Source organism: Equus asinus, chromosome 2, assembly GCF_041296235.1.
Source record: "Equus asinus isolate D_3611 breed Donkey chromosome 2, EquAss-T2T_v2, whole genome shotgun sequence".
NCBI lineage: Eukaryota > Metazoa > Chordata > Mammalia > Perissodactyla > Equidae > Equus > Equus asinus.
In genome coordinates, this window is record NC_091791.1 from 56,751,733 (window position 1) to 56,775,394 (window position 23,662).

The 23,662-nt window shown below is 37.7% G+C and overlaps 1 protein-coding gene across 18 annotated transcripts in view; it reads right to left on the reverse strand.

The window, feature by feature from the left end:
• CTNNA3 (catenin alpha 3) overlaps positions 1 to 23,662 on the reverse strand; it is a 1,499,312-nt gene that overhangs the window by 1,322,386 nt on the left and 153,264 nt on the right. The window contains exon 1 of one of the 18 annotated variants that reach the window (XM_070488677.1): positions 8,144 to 8,246. The exons of the other annotated variants lie outside the window; for them this stretch is intronic. Within the exon in view, the coding sequence (XP_070344778.1) occupies positions 8,144 to 8,158 (15 nt within the window). The 5' untranslated portion in view covers positions 8,159 to 8,246. Of the gene's footprint in view, positions 1 to 8,143; positions 8,247 to 23,662 lie in introns of those variants that run through there. 18 annotated transcript variants of the gene reach the window in all.

Here is a 23,662-nt window from a genome sequence, read left to right on the forward strand (position 1 = left end):
CAGGTGTACATTTATAAGGGAACTCTCCATTCGTCAGGGTGTCTCCCTCCCTGTATCAGAATGAGAGGGATAACTAAATCTCTAGACACTCTTATCAATGGAGCAGGTAGAGACTTAAATCTGCATAACAACCATACTCCCCTTTACTGTGCTTTGCCTGAAAACCTCCCATAACTGGCTCCCCACTCTCCAACATCTTTTGTCTTTAGCTGGAGATGGTATTTAAGGTGGTGGTTGGGGCATTTTGGGGAGTTAGTCAGTTTTCCCTCTTCATCTCCCATGTATTCATCTCCCATGTATATCCCAGGAGGTATACATATTATTAACTTTCTGTTTGTTTTTCTCCTGTTAGTCTGTCTTTTTATTATGGGGGAATCTCAGCCAAGAACCTAGAAGGGTAGAGGGAAAATTACTTTTCCTTCCCTATAAGATCTAAAATTAAGCCACCTCACACCATGGGTAGTTCCCCATGGAAGAAAAGAGGATGTGCTTGGAAGAGCTGGAGTTATCACCCAGATCTCTAGGGACATGGCTAGAACCAGTGGAAAGAGCACATACCCAATAAAGGGTCCAGTAGGTAACCTCATTCCTGTGGGAGGAGCAGAATCCTGAGTCTCACTTCAACCTGCTGCTAGCACTCTCTCATACCTGGCCAAGGCAGTGGTGATCCCCACTTCTCTCCTGGCCATCCTTAGTCCCTAAGTATCACAGGATGTCTAAGGAAAGACACAGGAGTGTTCAGACTTGATGCTATCAGAGATCTGCGGATGAGGGGGCTGTAAACTCTGAGAACAGACATGAAAGTTCCTCTATGAACACCAAGCTTGAGACAGGAGGAAGAGGGCATTCTGCTCACACTAACAATTTAACAGGGATTACCGCATTTGAGTATGTTTGTGAGGGAGGTAGAGGTTGAGAAATTAGAAATGCAGCTCCTTGTCAATTTTCTAAATCAGAGGTTCTTGGGCAACAAGAGACAGCATGGGGTCATAGAGCATGCTGGGAGGAGAAGAAAGGAAAATGGAAAATAAGTAAAAACCTGGCTAAAATAGTACAGGGGTACAAGGATGGTATTCAGAAAATATAAAAGAATATTAACTTTTAAAATCATTGAAAAGAAATAAATGGCTCCCTAAGAGGCGATATGGGCCAGAGATTCCTTGAGTCAGCTGATTTCTTACTGCACTTGATTCTTTTTCTCTAACATGCATCAGTACAACAAGTATTATATAAGCAGCAAACCAAACTAAATTCCCTTTATAAAACAATTATCTCTATATCCCTATTAGTGTACCTTTTACAGATTTCCCTGGGAGTCTTTTATTACATATCTAAGACCTAACTTTCACTTGCATTAAATTATTCAACTCAACTCAAAGTGAAATATGTTTTCATTTAATTACCAAAGTATATTTAGTGTTTGTTTGGTTGAGAAAAATGAAGCATTATTTCTCAACCTAAGTTGCATCTTGTCATTTTGCATTTGAGTATTTATTCACTGGAAGCTTATGTGGCAGGTGACCTTTGTTCTTTTGACAAGAACCAAACATTTAAGCAATGGAAAGAGGCCAAGAAGAGCACCTTGGCCCACCTTCTCAGGGGCTTAGATAAGCATCGGAAAAAATCAATATCATGGAAATGAAATGCCAAATTGTTTTAAAAGTGCGTAGCTCTCATTATTGCACCTACGGCAATAGCTACTTTTCTTGAAGAGAAAACTCATCACAGATGTCTTTAGCATAAAGCACCAGTCTTGATCTAATTTTATTCTCATGGCTTTTTCCACTGATCATAAGTTCTGAAGTCCCTAATTTGCTTTCTATCACCTATATCCTACTTTGAATTTGTCCAAGAGTGAAACTGGTGCTAAATCTCATCTTTTCTCTCTCTTTCTTAATTTAAGCACCTTATTTGTTTCTTAAATTGATGCTGTTAAGCAATTAGTCAAACAGAAATGTTACAACATTCGTTAAAGAATATGTCAAATCATTTTTATATTTATTTTATTTTAAAGAAATAAAATAAATTATACTACCAAGAGATAAATGAGACATTCTTTTTCAATCTCTTTAAACATTTATGATCAAATTCTGGATAGCCAAAGAAATGGTAGCTGTGTAAGTCCAAATCTCCCAGCATACTCTCTGAAAAACAATTTAAAAACAAGTAAAACTACACAAAACCTATGTCCTCAACATAACTAAGAAAGAGAGAACAACCTAAATTCAAACTACATGTAAATAGAAAATTAACACCAAATCCAGGCATGCTATCCCTCACACTGCTGGTGCAACACTTCCTGGAAAGCAAGGACAGACTGGGGAAAAAAATTGCAATGAAAATAAAAAGGAAATCCAGCAGCAATATTTACCCATTGGTCTAAAATCACAGCTAGAAAGAGAAATTTCACCTTAATTGCAAAAATACTGAAAAAAATGTCCTGGTAGATCAGAGGCAACTAGAGGGAGGGACTAGTGCATGGGACTCTAAAAGGCAGTCTTGGAAAGGCTTTGGGGGCAAAGAGGGTAAAAATGAATGAAGAGGCACTCTCTGGAAACTGCACAGTGAACTCAAAAAGAAATTAGAAAGGGAAATTCAAGATCTCGCAAGACAAAAGAATATTTTAAAAACTGATAACCCTTCCCCCACCACCCCTTCTGAAAAAAAGCCATTCAAGTGATAAACTATATTTTGCAACCTTGACAGAAGAGCTTGAACTCAGGATCTTATAAATTATCCCAAACCAACTCTATGCAAATGCAGAAGCTCAAGCAATCTACAAGTATAAAAGTCTAATATAACAAGAAAACAGAAATAAGAGCCAAAATAATTCAGTTGATGAAAATATCCCCCCAAAAACAATAGTGAACTAAAAGAAAATGGTGACACAATACTCCAAACTGAATTAAATAGCCTCAAAAGATTCTGAAACCTTCCCACCAAAAAATAGAGAGAGACAGAGACAGAGATATACACACACAGAATTACTATGCAATTATTTGTTCACTTGACACCAGTCATCAAAACATTGAAACCAAATTTGTCCCTGGCACTGTTCTAGGTGTTGAGGAATAGAGAGGAAAGAGTTTTCTTTATGACTTCTAGGAGCTTATAATACAGTAAAAGGAGACAGAAAAATAAACAAATTACCATATGACAAGTGATGTGATAAAAGTATGGATGGAATGCTTTCAAAAGACCATAAAGCAGCTTCTCCCCTGAATAAGGAGCAGTCAAATCTGCAACTTGAAGTGTAAGAGCCAGGCCGGGAGACTCTGGAAAGAAAACAATCATGCAGAAGTAATAGTATGTGCAAAGGCACGAAGCCAGAGGAAATGTGACATACCCAAAGAACTACAAATATTCTGATATGGCTGAAGACAAGGCTCTTGTGGGAAAATGAAGGGTCTTACATGCCTTATAAAAATTGGATTTTATTCTAAAGGCAGTGGAGAACCACTGAAGGATCTTACGTGAGACATTCTCAGATTTGCATTTTTGAATAATCTTTCCAGCAGCATTATATAGGCTGATTAGAAAGGAGTGAAACTGAATGCAAGAAAATCAGTTAGCAGGCATTTGTTAAGGCAGGGAATACAAGTGGAAAGAAGGCATAGGAATGGAGAGCAAAAAGAGATAATAATAAATTTTGAAAATGTTGAGCTTGAAAAGCCCAAGTAACCAGATAAAGTATAGAGTTGAAGAGAAATATTTGGAGTAGAAATGAAGATATGGAAATCAACTAATCATCAGATTAGAGGCAGTTATTGAGTCTGTGGGTATATATGAGATCACCCTATGGGGTACACAGAGGGCATAGAAAAAAGGAAAAATGAGGAGGAAGGGAAAGGAAGAGCGGTCGTGTTCTAGGAAACATCAACACTTATTCTGAGAGAAACTGAGAAGCGTCCAGACAGGTAGGCAGAAAATTTGAAGGAAAGAAAAAAAAAGGAAGAAAATTAAAATTTATAAGAAGGAAGGCCAGTTGACAGTGTTAAGTGCCTTACAGAAGTTACGTTAAAAGATCTAAAAAATGTTAATTGGATTGGCAATCACAATAAGCATAGTGTTAGTACAGTTAGAGAGCAGAAATCAGATTACTGAGAAGTGAAAAGTAAACTGGAGGTTAAAAAAAGTACTATATACAAAGCCCTCCTTAGAAAGGTTTGATTTTTTGATTCACTTGATATCATTTATCTTTCACATCACTCATTTCTTCAACAAACATGAGTGAGTACCACTCAATATCAAGAGAGACAAGGTGCTTATTTTCTAATAGGGAAAGTCGGGCAATAAACAACCAAAAAAATTAAATGTGCAAGATAATTTCATACAGTGATAAGTGTTAGGAAGAGACTGGGGTGGGGACTGGGAGTTCCTCCTTAGACGGATCAAAGAAGTCCTCTCTAAGGGAGTAGGATTTAAGCTGAAGCCCGGATTATAAGAAGAAACCATGCTATGAAGCTCTGGTGGAAAAGCATTCCAAGAAGTGGGAACAACGAGCACTAAGGAGAAAATAGCAAGCACATATTTAAAAGCTCCAAAACAATTGCTAAAACTGATACTTACATCTGCCTTACAAGTGCTGATAAAACCACTTCCTCACCAAGTCCATTGGCAATGCTGCTGAGCTGGTCAAAATAGGGCAAATCAGCTGACATATTAAAATGAAAAAGTAAGGAATCATGAAAAAAATCATCACGGAAACCTTCCCTCCCTTACATTTAACGATTCAAAAACTGTTGAATTACTTCACATCCATAGAATGAACAAAAATTTTGATAACAGATTGTTCCAAATCTGAACTCAGTTTGAAGATCTTTGGAGCAATAAAAATGCCTGTGCTTTCTAAAGGGAGTTTTACCGAGAAAAGAAGGGCCTTCCGGGCCACACTTCTTTGGCCTCTTATTTTCAGAAGGCTCACCTAGCCCAGGAGAAAACTCACAAAAGGAATATATACACAGCATAGCTTTTATAATAAGACTTTGGTTTTATATGCTTAACATATTTGAGAAAACATATTTACATTTGTTTTCATTTATTTTCATGGTCAATTTTAGAATTTTTATGTTATCTGATACTTAACGGGAACAGAACATCAGTTAATAATAATTAGCTATGGGAAATATTCAGCTCCCCCAGTCCAAGAACTGGTGTAGTTAGTAAGCAGATTAGTTCACTTAAAATCTTTCAGAAATGTAGCTATGAGGAATAGAAGAGAGAAAGGACTGTTACCAGAGGGGATACTGCTTTGAATGAAGGCTGCCATTGTCATTGTGCAGACCAAACTTTAACAGGTTAATATGCAAAGGAGGTAAAATGAGTATGAAAAGTTGAAAGTAAAGAGAAAATAGGCATTCTTAATGGAGCAAGGTCCTCAGAGGACAGAAGGAAATAGGATCCGTGACACAGGATTATTCTGAGACACAAGAGGAAACTAAGGAAGGAGACTTGTGACACCAGGATCTGAAAATAGTTATTGAAAGCCAACTAATCCAAGCCAGGTGAATAAGCAAGCTGTATTCCACTGAAGTAGGCAAGGAAGGTTTTCTTAAATTGCTTTATGATTTTAAAGTTGCTAATAATTAGAGCTATTTAACTCAGCACCACCCTTCTCTAAATGACATCATTGTGTCACTGCTCTATTTTGGCTAAACTCCTACTGGTTTAATTTCAGAAACATCTTTGGAATAAAATGCCAAGTTAAAAAGAAGTAGCATCTCATGATCTCTTTAAAATAATTCAAATAATTTCAAAGACACGCTTCCCAGAAAAGATTTGTAAGTTTCTTTCTATAGGCCTGACGATAACAGAATACATTAAGAGGACAGCAGCAAGCTACCAAACCACCCAGATTTTGAGTAATTTTTCTTTATACAATAAATATGTTCTGAGAAGTTCTTTAAACATTGAATTTGTATTGTGGAGCCATTTGCCTAGAAAAACCTAATTCTGGTACTTATCCTTTGTGTGTTCTAGAACAACTTACTAAATGGGTTACTTTCTTGCAATTTTCTTAAACTTTTTCATTCTGTCCGGCCTGATTTGGCTGCCTCAGAGAGCCAGCCCAACCCATCAAGATGAACCAAGAATTGCCTCTTTCATGAAATATAATATTAACACTTCTTGTGTGGCACCCACCTGTTGACAAACTTCACAGACTGACGGAAGTTTTACACCTTTACTGGCTACATGCACCAAAAAGTAGGATTGCCAGATTCAGCAAATCAAAAAACCAAAAACTCCCAGTTAAATTTCAATTTCCAACAAATAACTAATAATTTCTTAGTATAAGTATATCCTATGCAATGCTTGAGCACACATGCTAGAAAATTATTTCTTGTTTATCTGAAATTCAAATTTAATTGCACACACTATATCTTATCTGGCAACCCTGACCAAAGTGATATTTCATCTCCAAACTGGCTATGGCAGAAGTGGAATATAAAAGCCAAAGTAAATGATAAAGCCTCAAGTGCTACACACACACACACACACACACACACACACACACACTCACCCCCATCTAAATCTGCCATGTTTCCAAAGATCACAACGTTCCCCCATTCAGCCCGGGGTTTGGAACTTTATAGCAGATACAAGTTGCACAATCATAAACATGGATTTCTTTTTTTTCAGCTTTATTAAGGTATAAATGACAACTTTCTTTTCTATAATAAAATAATTTTTTTTACTCTAAGTCCCATTTTGTTCAAGACAGAAATTTAATCTAATCCCCTTCAAGTAAACACAGCCCAATTCAGTGACTTCTCAATCTGTTTAGGTTTATAATTCAGTCACATTCAGATTTAAATTCCTCTCTCAGATTTTTCTCCTGATTCCTCATCCCTGGGGATGAGTCTAAGCCACAAGAGGGTTCAGGTAACTTCCAACAGAGGATAGTTGGGAAGACAACCATCTACACATCCATCTGGATTTGCCTTGGCCCTTCACTGGCCTCCTGTTCCTGATGCAACTCCTCTCACCAGGCCTTCAGCACTGGACAGAGCTCGCTCAAATGGCAAGCGGACTGCAGCTCTCAGTTCCCGCTGCACCCATCCTATGGCACTGGTGATCCCTGAGGTCAGCTGTACCCTCGCCCATCCCTCTTCTGTCTGCTTCCGTTATCTCCTCCGTGTAACCAAACTCCCTGACCACATCCCTCAGATGACTTCTGCACCACACTCTGGTCCCAAGGAAATGTTCTGATGCCCTTCCACACTATTTCAGAAGAGAAAAGAATTCTGGCTGACAACATGGTAGAAAACTTTCACTCTGCTCCTAAGATCCCTAGAAACCTTCCTACCCTCAGAGGTCGAGATTAGAGCTGGGATTCACTGATCATCTCAGATTCCCCAAACTTCAATGGAGGAAGTTCTACTATGTCTCCCGCCCTGGGGGAAGAGCAGTGGCAGACAGTGGTAAGAGACAAGAACAAAAGCAGACTGTCTAAGCTTGCTCTGTTCCCATCCAACTCTCCTCCTTCTCTCCAGCTTGGAGGGTGTTTCCTGGGGTGGCAGGGAAGAGGGAGAAAGACGATCTGGTTATGCTTACTTGCCTTTCCTTGCAAGATATCAAGAATTTGCCATTTTTTATTATCTAGGCCTGATTTGAAACTTCTGTCTAACGTGGGGTGGTCCGTAAGAGAAAACAAAAAAAGAACATAATGTCTCAAAGCAAAATTATGCCACACAATCTGGCATTTTGCTTCTAGGAAAGTACCCCCATTTCCACAATACCTGGAACTGTTAATTTTTCCATATCAATCTCCTTTATTAACATTCCTTTAGCAGCTACCATGTGTCCTCTAGAGCACTGGTTCCCCTCCCTAGGACTCACTTTCCCCTTATGGTTACATATGCTTTTCCACACCTCTCCTTGTTAAATAGTTTGCCCTTGGCACTCCCTGCAGACAATCCTACTGCCTGCACATTAAGCATCAGGGGATCTATTTTAGTCCATGTCATAAGAAATTGGGGAAAGGATGGAGAGGATAGAGACTAGAATCAACAGGCCTGGTCTTACAGGGCATTATCAAAATGTAACCTGCTTTCACACTTCATTTCAAGGCTCAGGTCATAACCCTATGATAACATTCCCATCACGTGATTATTGCAATAATTAAATAAGTTGAAGACCTAACCTGTAAGGTAGGCATTCCCACAGCTTCAGAGATGGAAAATCTTCATTACTACAGAATGTCCAGCAGGCACTGTCTCCTAACATTCCGACTCTCTGTCAATAATCTGAAAATGAACATTTATGTGCACAAGAAGTCCCTCTGTTATTATGTGAATAATCATCATCTGTTTCTTCTTTATTAAAGTGAAATGCTGCCTGGTATGTTTCTCACGGCAGAGCACCCTGGTAGACAGTATTTACATAACGCTGGGAAGAGTCTATGTTGTTTCCATAAAATCACTTTCTTTATAATTCTATTATTTTTTTACAGCCCCTTCTAGTAGAAAATGGCTTCCATGCATAAAGAGCACAGCTTTTATCTTGCTGTGTGACAGACTCATATGCCTTTTTATTTTCAGCAGACTAGCCTCACACACTGGTGGGGATTTTATTCATGAATACATGGCTTGTGTTAGTGTCTAGAAGGAAGATAACTTTAAAAAAAATAATAAAGCATTTCTGCTTTACTGAAGCCAAGTTCCAGGTTTCTGTATGATTTAAAACATCAGGTGCCGGACCCGCGGCCAAGTGGTTAAGTTCGCGCGCTCCACTGCGGCGGCCCAGGGTTTCGCTGGTTCAGATCCTGGGCGCAGACGTGGCACCGCTCATCAGGCCGTGCTGAGGTGGCATCCCACATGCCACGACTAGAAGGACCTGCAACTAAGATATACAACTACGTACCAGGGGGGATTTGGGGAGATAAAGCAGGAAAAAAAAAAAAAAAAACATTGACTCACTATTTTTTTAATGCATTTGCCTTAAAAAAAAAATCCAGGGGCTGGCCCGGTGGCGCAGCGGTTAAATTCGCACGTTCCGCTTCTCGGCGGCCCCGGGGTTCGCTGGTTCGGATCCCGGTGCGGACATGGCACTGCTTGGCAGCCATGCTGTGGTAGGCGTCCCACGTATAAACTAGAGGAAGATGGGCACGGATGTTAGCTCAGAGCCAGGCTTCCTCAGCCAAAAGAGGAGGACTGGCAGTAGTTAGCTGAGGGCTAATCTTCCTCAAAAAAAAAAAAAAAATCCAGACTTCTCAAATTATTGCATAATAATTTGGAGTTTTCTTTCCACAGGAGGGTCGTATCCCCTGTTATTTATTCCACCCCTGGCCCAAGAGACGTTTCTGTAAAGCGAGTTTTTGAAGTATGGTTAAGTTAAGGAGAATATTCATATAGGTGACTAGATATGAAATGAGTTATGGTTTTGACAACATGGTTATCTGTTATGAGGAAATTTTTAATTGCTTATAACATAATGCAATGAAATTAATTCTTAGCACTGTCCTAATTCAATCAGTTTTGGATTACAGTTCACAATGAGATGTAGAAAACAAGAAATGTTGATTTTATCTTTCATTAATAATCATAAGCTATATATTATTTCTGGTGTCTATAATTCCTCTGATACACACTTATCATCTTCAGAGGACTCCTAGGGGATATGCACTTCACCTTCAATATGCCATATATCAATCTTAACTATTTTTTTTTATTATTCTGGAGTGTGATTGCTCTTTCCAGTTTATTAGTCTTCAAAATAAATACTTTTTAATGCTAAATTTCATAAAAATAGTAAGTTACCAGTCTCATTTATTTATCCTAAAATTACTCACAGTTACACAGCCTCTTCAGCATCATTAGCAGTTTTTTAAGTCTCCTCTAAGAGCTTGATCTTAGAGTGTGCTCATTGACCTCAGGTCTCTTATAGAACCATATGCAAAAGGACCTTAAAATTGTGGGATGATAACATCTATTCCATTTACACCAACATCCTTGACTATTCTCATCTTCAGTTTTTTTCATATTGATATCCTAGTGACATTAAGAAATTACTAAATTTCTATAGCAGCAATGTGCATAAACAGTTCTCACATCAAAGGTAAGAAATAAACCACTCCAAAACCTCTTAAAAACACACAGTAACAAAGATGTCAAAATATTCTCTGTGTCTACAGTGCCAGATGTTTGCAGTAGAAAAAACTGCATAGCCATTGATACAAGTCACTTGTGAGCTCCACATGTTCACATGTACTAACTTACTTATCATAGATTACTTAATACAGAATCTAATTTAAGTTTCCTTCCTTTCATAAACTGCCTACCACTGGTACATTTCTATTTTCTTTTTCATGGATCCAATTCTAACCCATTATTTTAGCATAAAAATGGTCAAATATCTTAAGCCAGGAGTTTTGTACTCTCTGTTTTCAAGACAAAAATGTTTCCTGATAGATTTTTAAAACATTCGAAAAAGATCATTTCTTCTAAGTTTAAAATAAAGTTCAGGTACACTTAATTCATTTACTTCAGTTTAGTGTTTAGATTTAATGTTTCCCATGTCCTAAGTAAAATAAACATCGTTCCCCAGTCACCAAATGAGATGGACCTTAAGTGTGCCTACTCTTCCTACATGGTATAGACATATATTTTTATTAGAGTGAGCAAGAGGCAAGCTAAAACTTTCTGTCCAATATCTTCCCAACAAATACACACTGCTGCTTACCAAAAATTCTCTTTATTCAAATGACACTGTATCATATCCCCAGGACTTGCTGCTCTGACCCAAAGTGAGAAGTGATGCCTGGAGACAATATCAAGATGGTGGCATAGGTGGACTCTGAACTCGCTTCCCCCCATGGACACAAATTTAAAACTACTCTTGGAACAATTACCCCTGAGAGAGAACTGAAAGCTGGATAAAAAGAACTTCCACAATAAGGGACAGTGCTGACTGAGGCGCAAGAGGCAGAAATTCCTTTCTGAAGAGAAAAAAGCCACCTTCAAGCCACAACACTTCAGCACGGGCCAGGAGCAATCTTAAGGTTTGAAGCCTTCCCTGGAGGAGTGGGGGATCTAAGAGGGGAGGCGTTACCAAAATAAGCAGGTTTTGGACTCAGCACAACCAAGATAAGTGTTGTAATATCTGGCTTTGCTGTCTATTAACTACAAAGGGGAATAGCCCCAGAAAAACTATCAGACAAAGGGGGGAAAAAGCCTGCTCTTAAAGGGCCCAGGCACAAATTCACCCATTTTGGAAAGCAACCTAAAATCACCAGAAAGAAAGGTGCACAGTCTTTGGTGGAAGAGACTCACTTGATAGGCTCTGGGTGCATCTCGATGAGAGGTGAGACTTCCCCAGAGACTGAGACATTGGCAGCAGCCATTATTCTGACCTAGTACAGGCATGCTGACACAGACCCTGGAAGATGCCATTGGAGTTCTTTCCCTGTCCTGTTAGCACAGAGGTATGCCCACCCACTACAGCACCAATTTAATCCAGCTCAGACAGGGCAGGCAGCCCACCCTAGGGGCTGGCCCCACCCAACAGCAAGCCCTCAGGCAACTTGTGGGCCCAAATAGGTGGGGTGCCTGGAACCTCTTCAGCCAAGTGAGTGGGTCTGCCTCTGTGGGGCAGAGAGTGCAAGAGGAGCTGGCCTGCACTGGTGGAGTATGTGAGGCCTCTGCAGTGGGGTGACTGGATCTGCATCAGTGGGTTGAGGCACATGCATGTGGCAGGACTGTGATGAAAGGGTGTGGCCTTGTGGGCAGTGGGGCTTTTCAGCTGCAGCACACTTGTGCTTCTAAAACAGCCACATAGGGGATTGGCCCCATTTTCCAAACCCTGAAACAACTGGGAGCTCCTATGTCTGGGGCTGGCCCCACTCAGCTGCAATCCTGAGAGAGCTGACACGAGCCTTGCAGGCCAGAGGCCTACAGCAATTGTTAGCCCTTGAGCCTAGCAAGGAGCCACACTGGGGACCTACTCACTTAACAGAAAGACTGCAGTAGGAATGTGCTATTAGACCTTTCAGCTAACTGTGCTGGGGCCCCACATGCCAGATAAAGTGACTGAAGGGTCCATAGCAGCCACATGAAGCTGAGTATTACAACCAGCTGGCCAGGAGGACAGTCTAGCCTCGCCAAGCACCCACAGCAAGAGCAACCCTGCTACAACAGAAGGACAAACATAACTCACACAGGGGACACTCTTGGAACATTTGGAACTGGTGATGAGAGGGAAGCACATTGTTGGGTTCATAAGGCATCTCTTACATAACGCCACTTCTCCAACATAGGGAGACGTAGCTGACCTACATAAAACATATATATAAGTGCAGAGAATGAGGCAAAATGAGGAGACAAAGGAATACATTCTAAGTAAGGGAACAGGACAAAACCACAGAAAAAAACCTAAATGAAACAGAGACAAACAATCTACCTGACAAAGAATTCAAACTAATAGTCATAAGGATGCTCATTGATCTTGGGAGAAGAATGGATGAACTCAGTGAGAAATTCAACAAGGAATTGGAAAATATAAAAAAGAACCAATCAGAAATGAAAAATACAATACTGGAAATGAAAAATTCACTAGAGGGATTCAATAGCAGAGTAGATGATACAGAAGAATGGATCAGTGAGTTGGAGAAAAGACTAGAGGAAATAACCCAAGCTGAACAGATTAAAAAAAAAAAAAGAATTAAAACGAACAAGGACAGTCTAAAGGGTCTCTGGGACAACATCAAGTGCACTAATATCCTATTATAGGTGGCCCAGAAGGAGAAGAGAGAGACAAAGGAGCACAGAATCTATTTGAAGAAATAATAGCTGAAAACTTTCCTAACCTAAGGAAGGAAACAGACATCCAGGTCCAGAAAGCACAGAGAGCACCAAATAAGATAAACCCTAAGGGGCCCACAGCAAGGCACATTATAATTAAAATGTCAAGAATTAAAGATAAAGAGAGAACCCTAAAAGTCACAAGAGAAAGGCAACAAGTTACATAAAAAGGAAACCCCATAAGGTTAGCTGACTTCTCAGCAGAAACCTTACAGGCTAGAAGAGAGTGGCACAATATATTTAAAGTGCTGAAAGGAAAAAACCTACAGCCAAGAATACTCTACCTGCAAGGTTATCATTCAGAATAGAAGGAGAAATAAAGAGTTTCCAAGATAAGCATAAGCTAAAGGAGTTTATCACCAAGAAACTAGCCTTACAAGAAATGCTAAAGGGACTTATTTAAGTGGAAAAGAGAAGACCACAATGGAATAAGAAAAGTATTTTTTTAAAAAAAGCAATAAAATCACTGGTAAAGGCAAATATACAGTAAAGGTAGCAGATCAACCACCTATGAAGATAAACTGAAGGTGAAAAGACAAAAGTAATAATTATTTCCATGATAAGAGGGTAATGGATACACATGCACAAAAAAAGAGGTTAGATATGATATCAAAAACATAAAATGTGGGAGGAGGAGAGTAAAAGAGTAGAGCTTTTAGCAAGAGGTCAAACTAAAGAGACCATCAACTTAATATAGATTGTTACATACAAAGATTATTATATATGAACCTCATGGTAATCACAAAGCAGCAACCTATAACAAATATACAAAACATTAAGAAAAAGGAACTCAAACATAATGCTAAAGAAAGCCATCAAACCGCAAAGGAAGAGAGCAAGAGAAGAGTAAAGGAACAGGGAAGAACTACTAAAACACCCAGAAAAAAAGTAACAAAATGGCAATAAGTACATTCTTATCAATAGCTACTTTAAATGTCAATGAACTAACTGCTCCAAGCAAAAGGCATAGGGTGGTTAACTGGAGAAAAAAACAAGACTCATATATATGCTGCATACAAGAGACACACTTCAGACCTAAAGACAATCACAAAGAAAGTGAAGGGATGGAAAAAGATACTCCACACAAATGGCAATGAAAAGAAAGCTGGGGTAGCAGTACTTATGTCAAACAAAATAGACTTTAAAACAAAACTGTAATAAGAGACAAAGAAGGGCACTACATAATGATCAAGGGAACAATCCAACAAGAGGATATAAATTTGTAAATATCTATACACCCAACATAGGAGCACCTAAATATATAAAGCAATTATTAACAGACATAAAAGGAGAAATAGACAGTAACACAATAATAGTATGAGACTTTAACACTCCACTTCCATCAATGGATAGATCATCCAAACAAAGATCAATAAGGAGACATTGGCCTTAAACAACACATTAGACCAGATGGACTTAGTAGATATATAGAGAATATTCCATCCAAAAACCACAGAATACACATTCTTTTCAAATGCAGATGGAACATTCCCACAGAAGATCACATATTACTCCACAAAACAAATCTCAATAAATTTAAGAACATTGAAATAATACCAAGCATCTTTTCTGACCACAATGGTATGAAACTAGAAGTGAACTACAGGAGGAAAATCAGAAAAGTCACAAATATGTGGTGATGAAACAAAATGCTACTGAATAATGATTGTGTCAATAAAGAAATCAAAGGAGAAGTCAAAATAATACCTGGAGACAAATGAAAATGAAAATACAACATGCCAAAATTCATGAGATACAGCAAAAGCAGTTCTAAGAGGGAAGTTCATATCAATACAGACCTACCTCAACAAACAAGAAAAATTCCAAATAAACAATCTAACAGTGCACCTAAAGGAACTGGAAAAAGCAGAACAAACAAAGCTCAAAATCATTAGAAAGAAGGAAATAATAAAAATCAGAGCAGAAGTAAATGAAATAGAGACCAAAAAAAAAGAACAGAAAAAAATAAATGAAACCAAGACCTGGTTCTTTGAAAAGATAAACAAAATTGACAAACCCTTAGCTAGAATCACCAAGGAAAAAAGAGGGAAGGCTCAAATAAATAAAATCAGAAATGAAAGAGGAGAAATCACAATGGACACCTCAGAAATACAAAAGACTATAAGAGAATACTATGAAAAGCTATACATCAACAAATTGGATAATCTACAAGAAATGGATAAATTCTTAGAATCATACAACCTTCCAAAACTGAATCAAGAAGAAACAGAGAATTTGAATAGACCAATCACTAGTAAGGAGATCAAACCAGTAATCCAAAACCTCCCAAAAAATAAAACTCCAGAACTAGACAGTTTCCCTGGTGAATTCTACCAAATATTCAAAGAAGACTAATACCCATCTTTCTCAAACTCTTCCAAAAAATTGAAGAGAAGGGGAAGCTTCCTAACTCATTCTACAAAGCCAACATTACCCTGATACCAAAATCAGACAAGGACAACACAAAAAAGAAAATTACAGGCCAATATCACTGACAAACATCGATGCAAAAAATCTTCAACAAAATACTAGCAAATTGAATACAACAATACATTAAGAAGGTCAGACACTATGATCAAGTGGGATTTATTCCAGGGATGCAAGGATGGTCCAACATTCACAAATCATTCAACATGATAAACCAATTAACAAAATGAAGAATAAAAATCACATGATCATCTCAACAGATGCTGAGAAAGCATTCAACAACATACAGCATCCATTTATGATAAAAAAAAACTCTCAATAAAATGGGTAAAAAGGAAAGTGCCTCAACATAATAAAGGCCATATATGACAAACCCTCAGCTAATATCATTCTCAATGGAGAAAAACTGAAAGCTGGCCCCCTAAGAACAGGAACCAGACAAGGATGCCCACTGTCACCACTCTTATTTAACATAGTATTGGAAGTCCTAGTCAGCACAATCAGGCAAGAAAAAGAAATAAAAGGGAGGCAAATTGGAACTAAAGAAATGAAACTGTCACTAATTGCAGAGGACACGATGTTATATACAGAAAACCCTAAAGAATCCACTAAGAAACTTTTAGAAATAATAAAAGAAAAGTTGCAGAATACAAAATCAACGTACAAAAATCAGTTGCATTCTATACACTAACAACAGAGTAGCAGAAAGAGAAATTAAAAATACAATCCCATTTACAATTGCAACAAAAAGAATAGAATATCTAGGAATAAGCTTAACCAAAGAGGTGAAAGACTTGTACACTGAAAACTATAAAACATTGATAAAAGAAAAAAAAAGAAGATGCAAAGAAATGGAAAGATATTCTGTGCTCTTGGATTGGAAGAACTGACATAGTTAAAATGTACATACTTCCTAAAGCAATCTACAGATTCAATGCAATCCCTATCAAAGTTCCAATGACATTTTTCCCAGAAATAGAACAAAGAATCCTAAAAATTATATGGAACAACAAAAGACTCCAACACCAAAGGAATCCTGAGAGAAAAAGAACAAAGCTGGAGGTATCACACTCCCTGATTTCAAAATATAGTACAAAGCTATAGTAAACAAAACAGCATGGTATTGGCACAAAAACAGACACACAAACCAACAAACCAAAGGAACAAAATTCAGAGCCCAGAAATAAACCCACACATCTAATGACAGCTAATTTTCAGCAAGGGTACTAAGAACATACAGTGGAGAAAGGAGAGTCTCTTCCATAAATGGTGCTGGGAAAGCTGGACAGCCATATGCAAAAAACGAAAGTAGACCAGTATCTTACACCATGCGCAAAAATCAACTCAAAGTGGATTAAAGACTTGAACGTAAGATCTGAAACAATAAACTTCTGGTAGAAAACATAGGAAGTATGCTCTTCAACATTGGTCTCAGCAGCATATTTTCAAGTACCGTGTCTGACTGGGCAAGGGAAACAATAGATAAAATAAACAAATGGGACTACATCAAACTGAAAAGTTTCTGCACAGCAAAGGAAACCATCAACAAAACGAAAAGACAACCTAACAATTGGGAGAAGATATTTGCAAACCACATATCTGATAAGAGGTTAATATCCAAAATATATAAAGAACTCCTACATCTCAACAACAAAAAAACTAACAACCCAATTTAAAAATGGGCAAAAGATCTGAACAGACATTTTTCCAAAGAAGAGACACGGATGGCCAACAGACACGTGAAAAAATGTTCAATATCACTAATTATTAGGGAAATGCAAATCAAAACTACAAAGAGATATCACCCCACTCCTGTCAGAATGGCTATAATTAACAAGAAAGGAAATAAGTGTTGGAGAGGATTGGAGAAAAGGGAATTCTCACACACTGCTGGTGGGAGTGCAAACTGATGCAACCACTACAGAAAACAGTATGGAGCTTCCTCAAAAAATTAAGAATAGATCTACCATATGATCCAGCTATTCCACTTCTGGGAATTTATCCAAAGAACATGAAAACTTGAATGCTCAAAGATATATTCACCCCTATATTCATCGTGGCATTATTCACAACAGCCAAGACTTGGAAGCAACCTAGGTGCCCATCAAGGTACAAAGGGATAAAGAAGATGTGGTATATATACACAATGGAATACTACTCAGGCATGAAAAACAATGAAATCTGGCCATTTGTGACAATGTGGATGGACCTTGAAGGTATTATGCTACCTAAGAAAAATAAGTTAGGGGGAGAAAGTCAAATACCATATGATCTCACTCATAAATAGAAGATAAAAACAACAACAAACAAACACACAGAGACAAAGGTTGGATTGGTGGTTACCAGAGGGGAGGGGGAGGAGGAGGGAAAAGGGGCGATTAGGCACATGGATATGACGGTGGATGACAATTACTTTCTGGGTGGTGAACATGATGCAAGTTTACACAGAAACTGAAATATAATGTTGTACACCTGAAATTTATATAGTGTTGTAAACCAATGTTACTGCAATTAAAAAATTAGTTAATTAATTAAAATGATTGAAACAAAAAGAAGTGGTGCCTTTATCCTGAGGAATGAGCCTTGAGCTTAGACCGAAAAGCTAACAAAGCCCTAAAACTTAAAGATTTACCAGACTATCATACTTAGTTTCGCTAAATTCACACATGACAATTAGTGAAATTGTCAAAAGTAACCTAACCATACTTAATGACTCTAACATTGAAGCTGAGGAAATGACAAAAATTTAATTATCTTTAATTTTACAAATTAGAATGAAGACCTAAGTGTATAACTATCAGCGATGAAGCACATGGTGGACCAACAGAAGTACCAAGAAAGGCTTCAGTACTCCCAGTGTTTGGATGGAGAGCTTAGCGCAATAGAGATAAATATGAATATTAAATCAGAGTGAGGAACCATTATAATTTCCTCATTAATCAAACAGTACGTTTAAAACAAAATATGTAACAAATTCAGGGCACAAAAAAAGCCCTCAAAATAATCAGAACAGTTTCATCTCATAGTCTAAGTACCTCGCATCAACAATAAGCACCACACTTGGAAAAGTAGCCACAGGTCAGCTGTTGGTGCTGTGTGGCTACAGCCACAGATCATTACCTACTTAACTGTGTATATATCTAACGCGCTCATACAGCTCTTTTGGAACAAAGGTTTTATAATGGAGTAGCTGATAAATCCTTAACTATGGCATGACCAGATGCTATAATAACACAAGCAGCATTTCTATAGAGAATATTAGCATGTATTAATGCTGTGTGCTACAACAGAGAAACAAATTAGATTCATAAAAATACAGTTAAAAATAAGAGTGCAATAGTCATTACAGGTTGATATGGTGACATCTTGCTAAAATCCCATAAGTCATACTAAAAATGTTAAGCAAAATATATTTAATTTGGTCAACGAATACAAGTGTTAACCTGCCATAGAAGGAAGAAAAGCTATTTACATTGTAAAGATTGAAAGATATCCCATCTAATTTACAATATGACGCTGAACAATATTAATTAGATTAATTAATTTTTTTTTCTTTGGTCATTTAAAACCAGGGTGTATGGAAGAAAACTAATACATACTGAACAGAATATGGAGCAAACCAGCAATGCTGCTCCATCTTCTGGTGATATTTCCCCTCATCTAGACATATTTCAGCGTAAGTGTTTCTACTGCTGTCACATTTGGAGCATGAGAAATAATAAAAAAGTTGATTAGCTTCCTCCTAAATAGCAAACTTGAAAGTGTCCAAATATAGTATTTTAGAGAGTAAAAATGAGTGTGCTTTAAAAAATAAAGGAATAAACTGAATTTCTCATTACATATTAAATTAGCCCTCAGGCAATCAGCCCCTAACAAACAAACAGCTTACCATCTACAAAAGACGGCATGATTGGTGTGTGCATGTTTAAAGCTCTGCTGTCAGCAGAACTGTCGGCCTCATCTAAGCAGCATCAACACTGCCTTTGAATTTTAGCCAGCAGTGCTCTAGGCGTGCTCCCAGCACTGCTAGTAAGACGGAGCGCTGTAGCTGTAGCAGGAATCTTTTCACCTGACAAGGACACGGTAACAGTCATTGCGATGTTTTCTAACTGTGCACACAGGTAGAGGCGCACAGCTTGAATACACAAATTTAACAAGAATAGGTTTGAGATTACAATTTACATCAGTAGTATAGTAAGCATGTGACTGAGCTTGTTTTTCTGGAACAACTCCTGCTGAGTCAATGCCAGCTGGTCCCAGGTCAGTTTAACCAAGTCACAGTGGCCACCGCAGGGCTAAAATACTATGTTGTCACTCATCTTCAGCTCCCTGTACCTTAGACTCAGCTGTTTTCATATTTGATCGTTTTCAGTTTTGGCAAAGCAATGTACAAAGGACAACTTCTACAACTACTGAAATATGTAAAATACAAAAACACAATATGTCTGTGAAGAAACCTGTCCTTTCCCATGGCAGGGAAACATCAAAATAAACTATAACATTTTAAAGGATATGATAGTAAGGATAGCAATATCTTCTACATCCTACACATAGACACAAACCTTACTACTGGATCATCATTCAAATCCAAAATATTTACTGAATACTTAACTATGTTCCAGGGACTGTATTTGGCTCTTAAGATACAATTGGAAATAATGCTCTCCTACAATTTATTATTTAAACTGCCTTGGTACTTGAAGTGTGGTCCGTGGACCAGCAGCATCAGCATCACTGAGGAGCTTGTTTGACTCTCCAGTCTCACTCCAAAACTAGTGAATCACAGTTGGTATTTTAACAAAAGTCCCATGTGATTTGTATACATATTAAAGTTTGGAAAGCACTAGTTTAGAAGATGCAGGATCTAGAAGTTGTCAAAGAAATCAAAATTCCTATGCAATATAAAGGAACTAAATGATATTTTCTCTATTATTTGTGTACCCATGTATTGAAGTGATAATGCTGGAACTAGATGCTTATAATTCCTTCCTCTCCTAAAATGGTGTAATATTATTGCACTGAGTTTTCTTTTTAAAAAAATGACACTACTGAATGATTCCCACTTATAGGCCCCTCAATGGCTAATACAGTATATACATAGATAGATAGATAGATAGATAGATAGATAGATAGATAGATGTTAAAAGTATCTTTGTTGTTCCTGCAGTTTGATATGAGACCTAATCCCCTAGATGACTTCACAGTCCCAAAGCAACAAGGTCCCTACAGACTCAAGGAAGTCCATGCCCTTGCTAGTCCTCTTTTCATTCTGGTAGAAAATTCTATTCTGGTTCAGATTCCTAGGGCCCAACCTGAAAGCCCAGAAACTCTAATTGGAGTGTAAGCATAATCGTAAAGAAATGGACTGCACTGAAAACTCAAATGTGGTGCATCCTCATTCAGTCCTTTTTTGTACATTTTTGTGAACAATCCAAAGAAGCCAACTTTCTTCCCCTGGCATAGGAAAGTTAAGATGGAGAGTAGCCAGAGGATTGCATTTTAAAGAAGACTCTACACCCTTGATTGGTGACAAGAGAAAGCAGAGGCTCCTCCCAAGGAAGACACTCACACTCTCAGATTCTATGGGACTAAGAGGGACACCTTCACTCCATAATCCCCTGGATGAAGGAGCACGTCACTGCTGGGGAAGCTGTCAGAGTTTACAACAGAGGAAATGCTCCTGAAGACTCAGGAACCAACAGAGGTATGAATTTTCCTGGAGAGAATGGGGCTCACTTCCACAAATGCTGCCTTACAAGCCTCTCATCCCAACTGCAGCTAAGCAAGCCCTCACAGTCCAGGAACCCCTGCGAAGCAAACTGACATTAGAAAGGACGCGTAACCAGCCTAGTCTCCAGGGTCATACAGCATTACAGATGCGAGAGGAATGCTTTTCCTATCTGTAGGCCCTCTCTGGGCTTCAGGATACAAACCAGAGATACCAAAGGATCAATATACAACTGGCTGACTTATGCTAAAGAACTCACAAAAGAACCAAAGAAAATATCACTTCCTGTTATCGTCCCAGCTCTACCAGCAGCGAGTGTACAAGATAGCAACTTGTACAAGATATTGAATCTCCTTGGGTCTCACTTTTCTCATTTCTAAAATAAAGCAGTTGGGTTAGATGAATTCTAAAGACTCAGTTTAAGGTGCTGATTCTTGGATATCTTCTTTAGTTTGCATCTTAGGCCACCATAGGTCAAAATCTTAGCAGTGAAAAGTTAATCCTCTTTGCGTGCACAGATCATTTTCAAAGCTACAAAACAGACTAGAGAAGATATTTTCAGAGTTAACTCTATTAGGACTTTAATTTCTCATCAATACCAACTTTTATTGACAATCTTATGGACTTAGGGAGGTCAATATAAGACAGACACAAATAAATGCCACATTGATGCAAACACTAAAGTTTTTTACCACCTCTGAAATTCCTATCAGCATTGTAAATTTTGAAAATAACCCATAACAAAGCATTAACTATTTTAATAAGCATTCCTCACCATGAAGTAGCTATAAGCTTCCCACAAGGCAAACTATCATATAGCAAACAACCTTGTAAAAAATTAATAAATCTTTTCTGGTGCATTAAAATTAGCTAGTGTGTGCTTGATTCAACAGCTTTCTACCTAAGTGCCACCAATAAACCAAACCGCAGAGACAACAGATGGAAATAGAATAGCAAACCTTAGAACTTAAAAGATGTATTTATAATGTTTTTACCTTACTAAGTTAACAGAAGACACCTACTTGTCATGGTCATCAACCGTATCCAATGTGGAAATCAAACTTTAGAAGGAGAATAAATAAATAATATGTATCCTTTTGATCATTCATTTTTAAATAAAGGGTGAGGTTCTTACATAAAAATCCATACAGTTTTTTAACTTCAGACTATAACTATAGAAAAAGAAATCACCCTATAAACATCTGCAGTTTATGAAGTAGTGAAAATAGTTGGATGGCAATTGCTTTAAGCTGGAAATTAGGAAATGTGAATATTAATTGTCAATCTGCTACTGACTCAGAATGACCTTGAATGATGTATCCAAACTTTCTCTCTCCCTCTGCATCAGAAAACTGAAGAATAAATGCAATGTCATCTCTTTTTTTTTCCCTTTGAAACAAATAACTGTGTGCAACTGAATAAAAATGAAATTGCACATGTAGTGGATAGAATAAAACATGTTTGGATTGGTTTGAACTTTGGTGTAGCTGTCTTATAAGTCAACATTTCTTATACCTGTGCAATGATTTTTTAAATGATGTCTGGAATGCTTTGAGATCTTCAGAAACAGTTTTATAAACGGCATAAATAATCATTTTACTTGATTGAGCAAATAAACAGAATACCATCTAAGACAGACATGAATATTTTAATATAGCAGTCTGGTTCACTTACTCTTAAAAGGAATCATTCAATCAGAACTCTTTCAAGAGAGTTGGATTCATTACAGAACAAGGAAAAGAAGGATCTTCTCCCAATTGAGCTATTAACATATTTCATCTAACAAAGGTCACTGAAGTGAATCTATTGCTTATAGAACCATTGTTCTAGAAGCTTATCACCTCCTCTCAGTACTCATTCAGCTCCCCCACCCCCTTACACTTTCCCTCAGACTGCATCTAAATAATCCCCGATGCAAATGTCTTTATTTTTACAAGTCTTAAGTAAAATATATTTACAACTTTCATTTTAGTGTTAACATAAATGGGAAGTTAGTTCTGCCTTATACTGTCCTTATAGATTAGCAAATCCCAATATTTTTAATGATATAAATATCATTGCATATCCCCTTATTCTAGATGATCCATAACATTTTTATTGCTCCATGTCTTTCCATGGTTAAAGACTATTACTGCAATTCATCACCCTCCTCTTCTCTAAATGCTACAGTACAACAACAAGCCTAACACCATTCAGTTTTGTTTTGTTAAGTATTGTTTTCACCAAAACCCTACATGGTTGTCTTGTAACCTCAGAGTTCTTGAGTTCCAGGGTAAGCCTAGGATTATTTTCTAATGGTCAGTCATTAAGCACCTGGAATTTTATTTTTCAGTGCAAGGGTGTTAACCCGAAGTCATTCTCAGTAAATAAATTTCATCTAATTTATTTTTAATTTTTTCATTGATAAGGGATCATTTTAAATTCAATTCTTATCCTCAAAGGTATTATGTACCCTTCTGGTTTCAGAGTTATATAAAGAGATTAACTCACTCAGCTCAGTGAAAGAAAAAAGCATCTGTTCACTCCTGATCATCACTAAAGAGAGAACAATACTGTGCTGAATGATGCCACCTGGAACCACAGGAAAGTTCAGGTACACAGGATGTAATTATCACATGAATTGGAGTTTAGCCAGACCATTGGGTCTCTGACCCTATTTCCACCACTGATTAGCATCGGCACAATACTCAGGAACTTAATTTTACTGCCC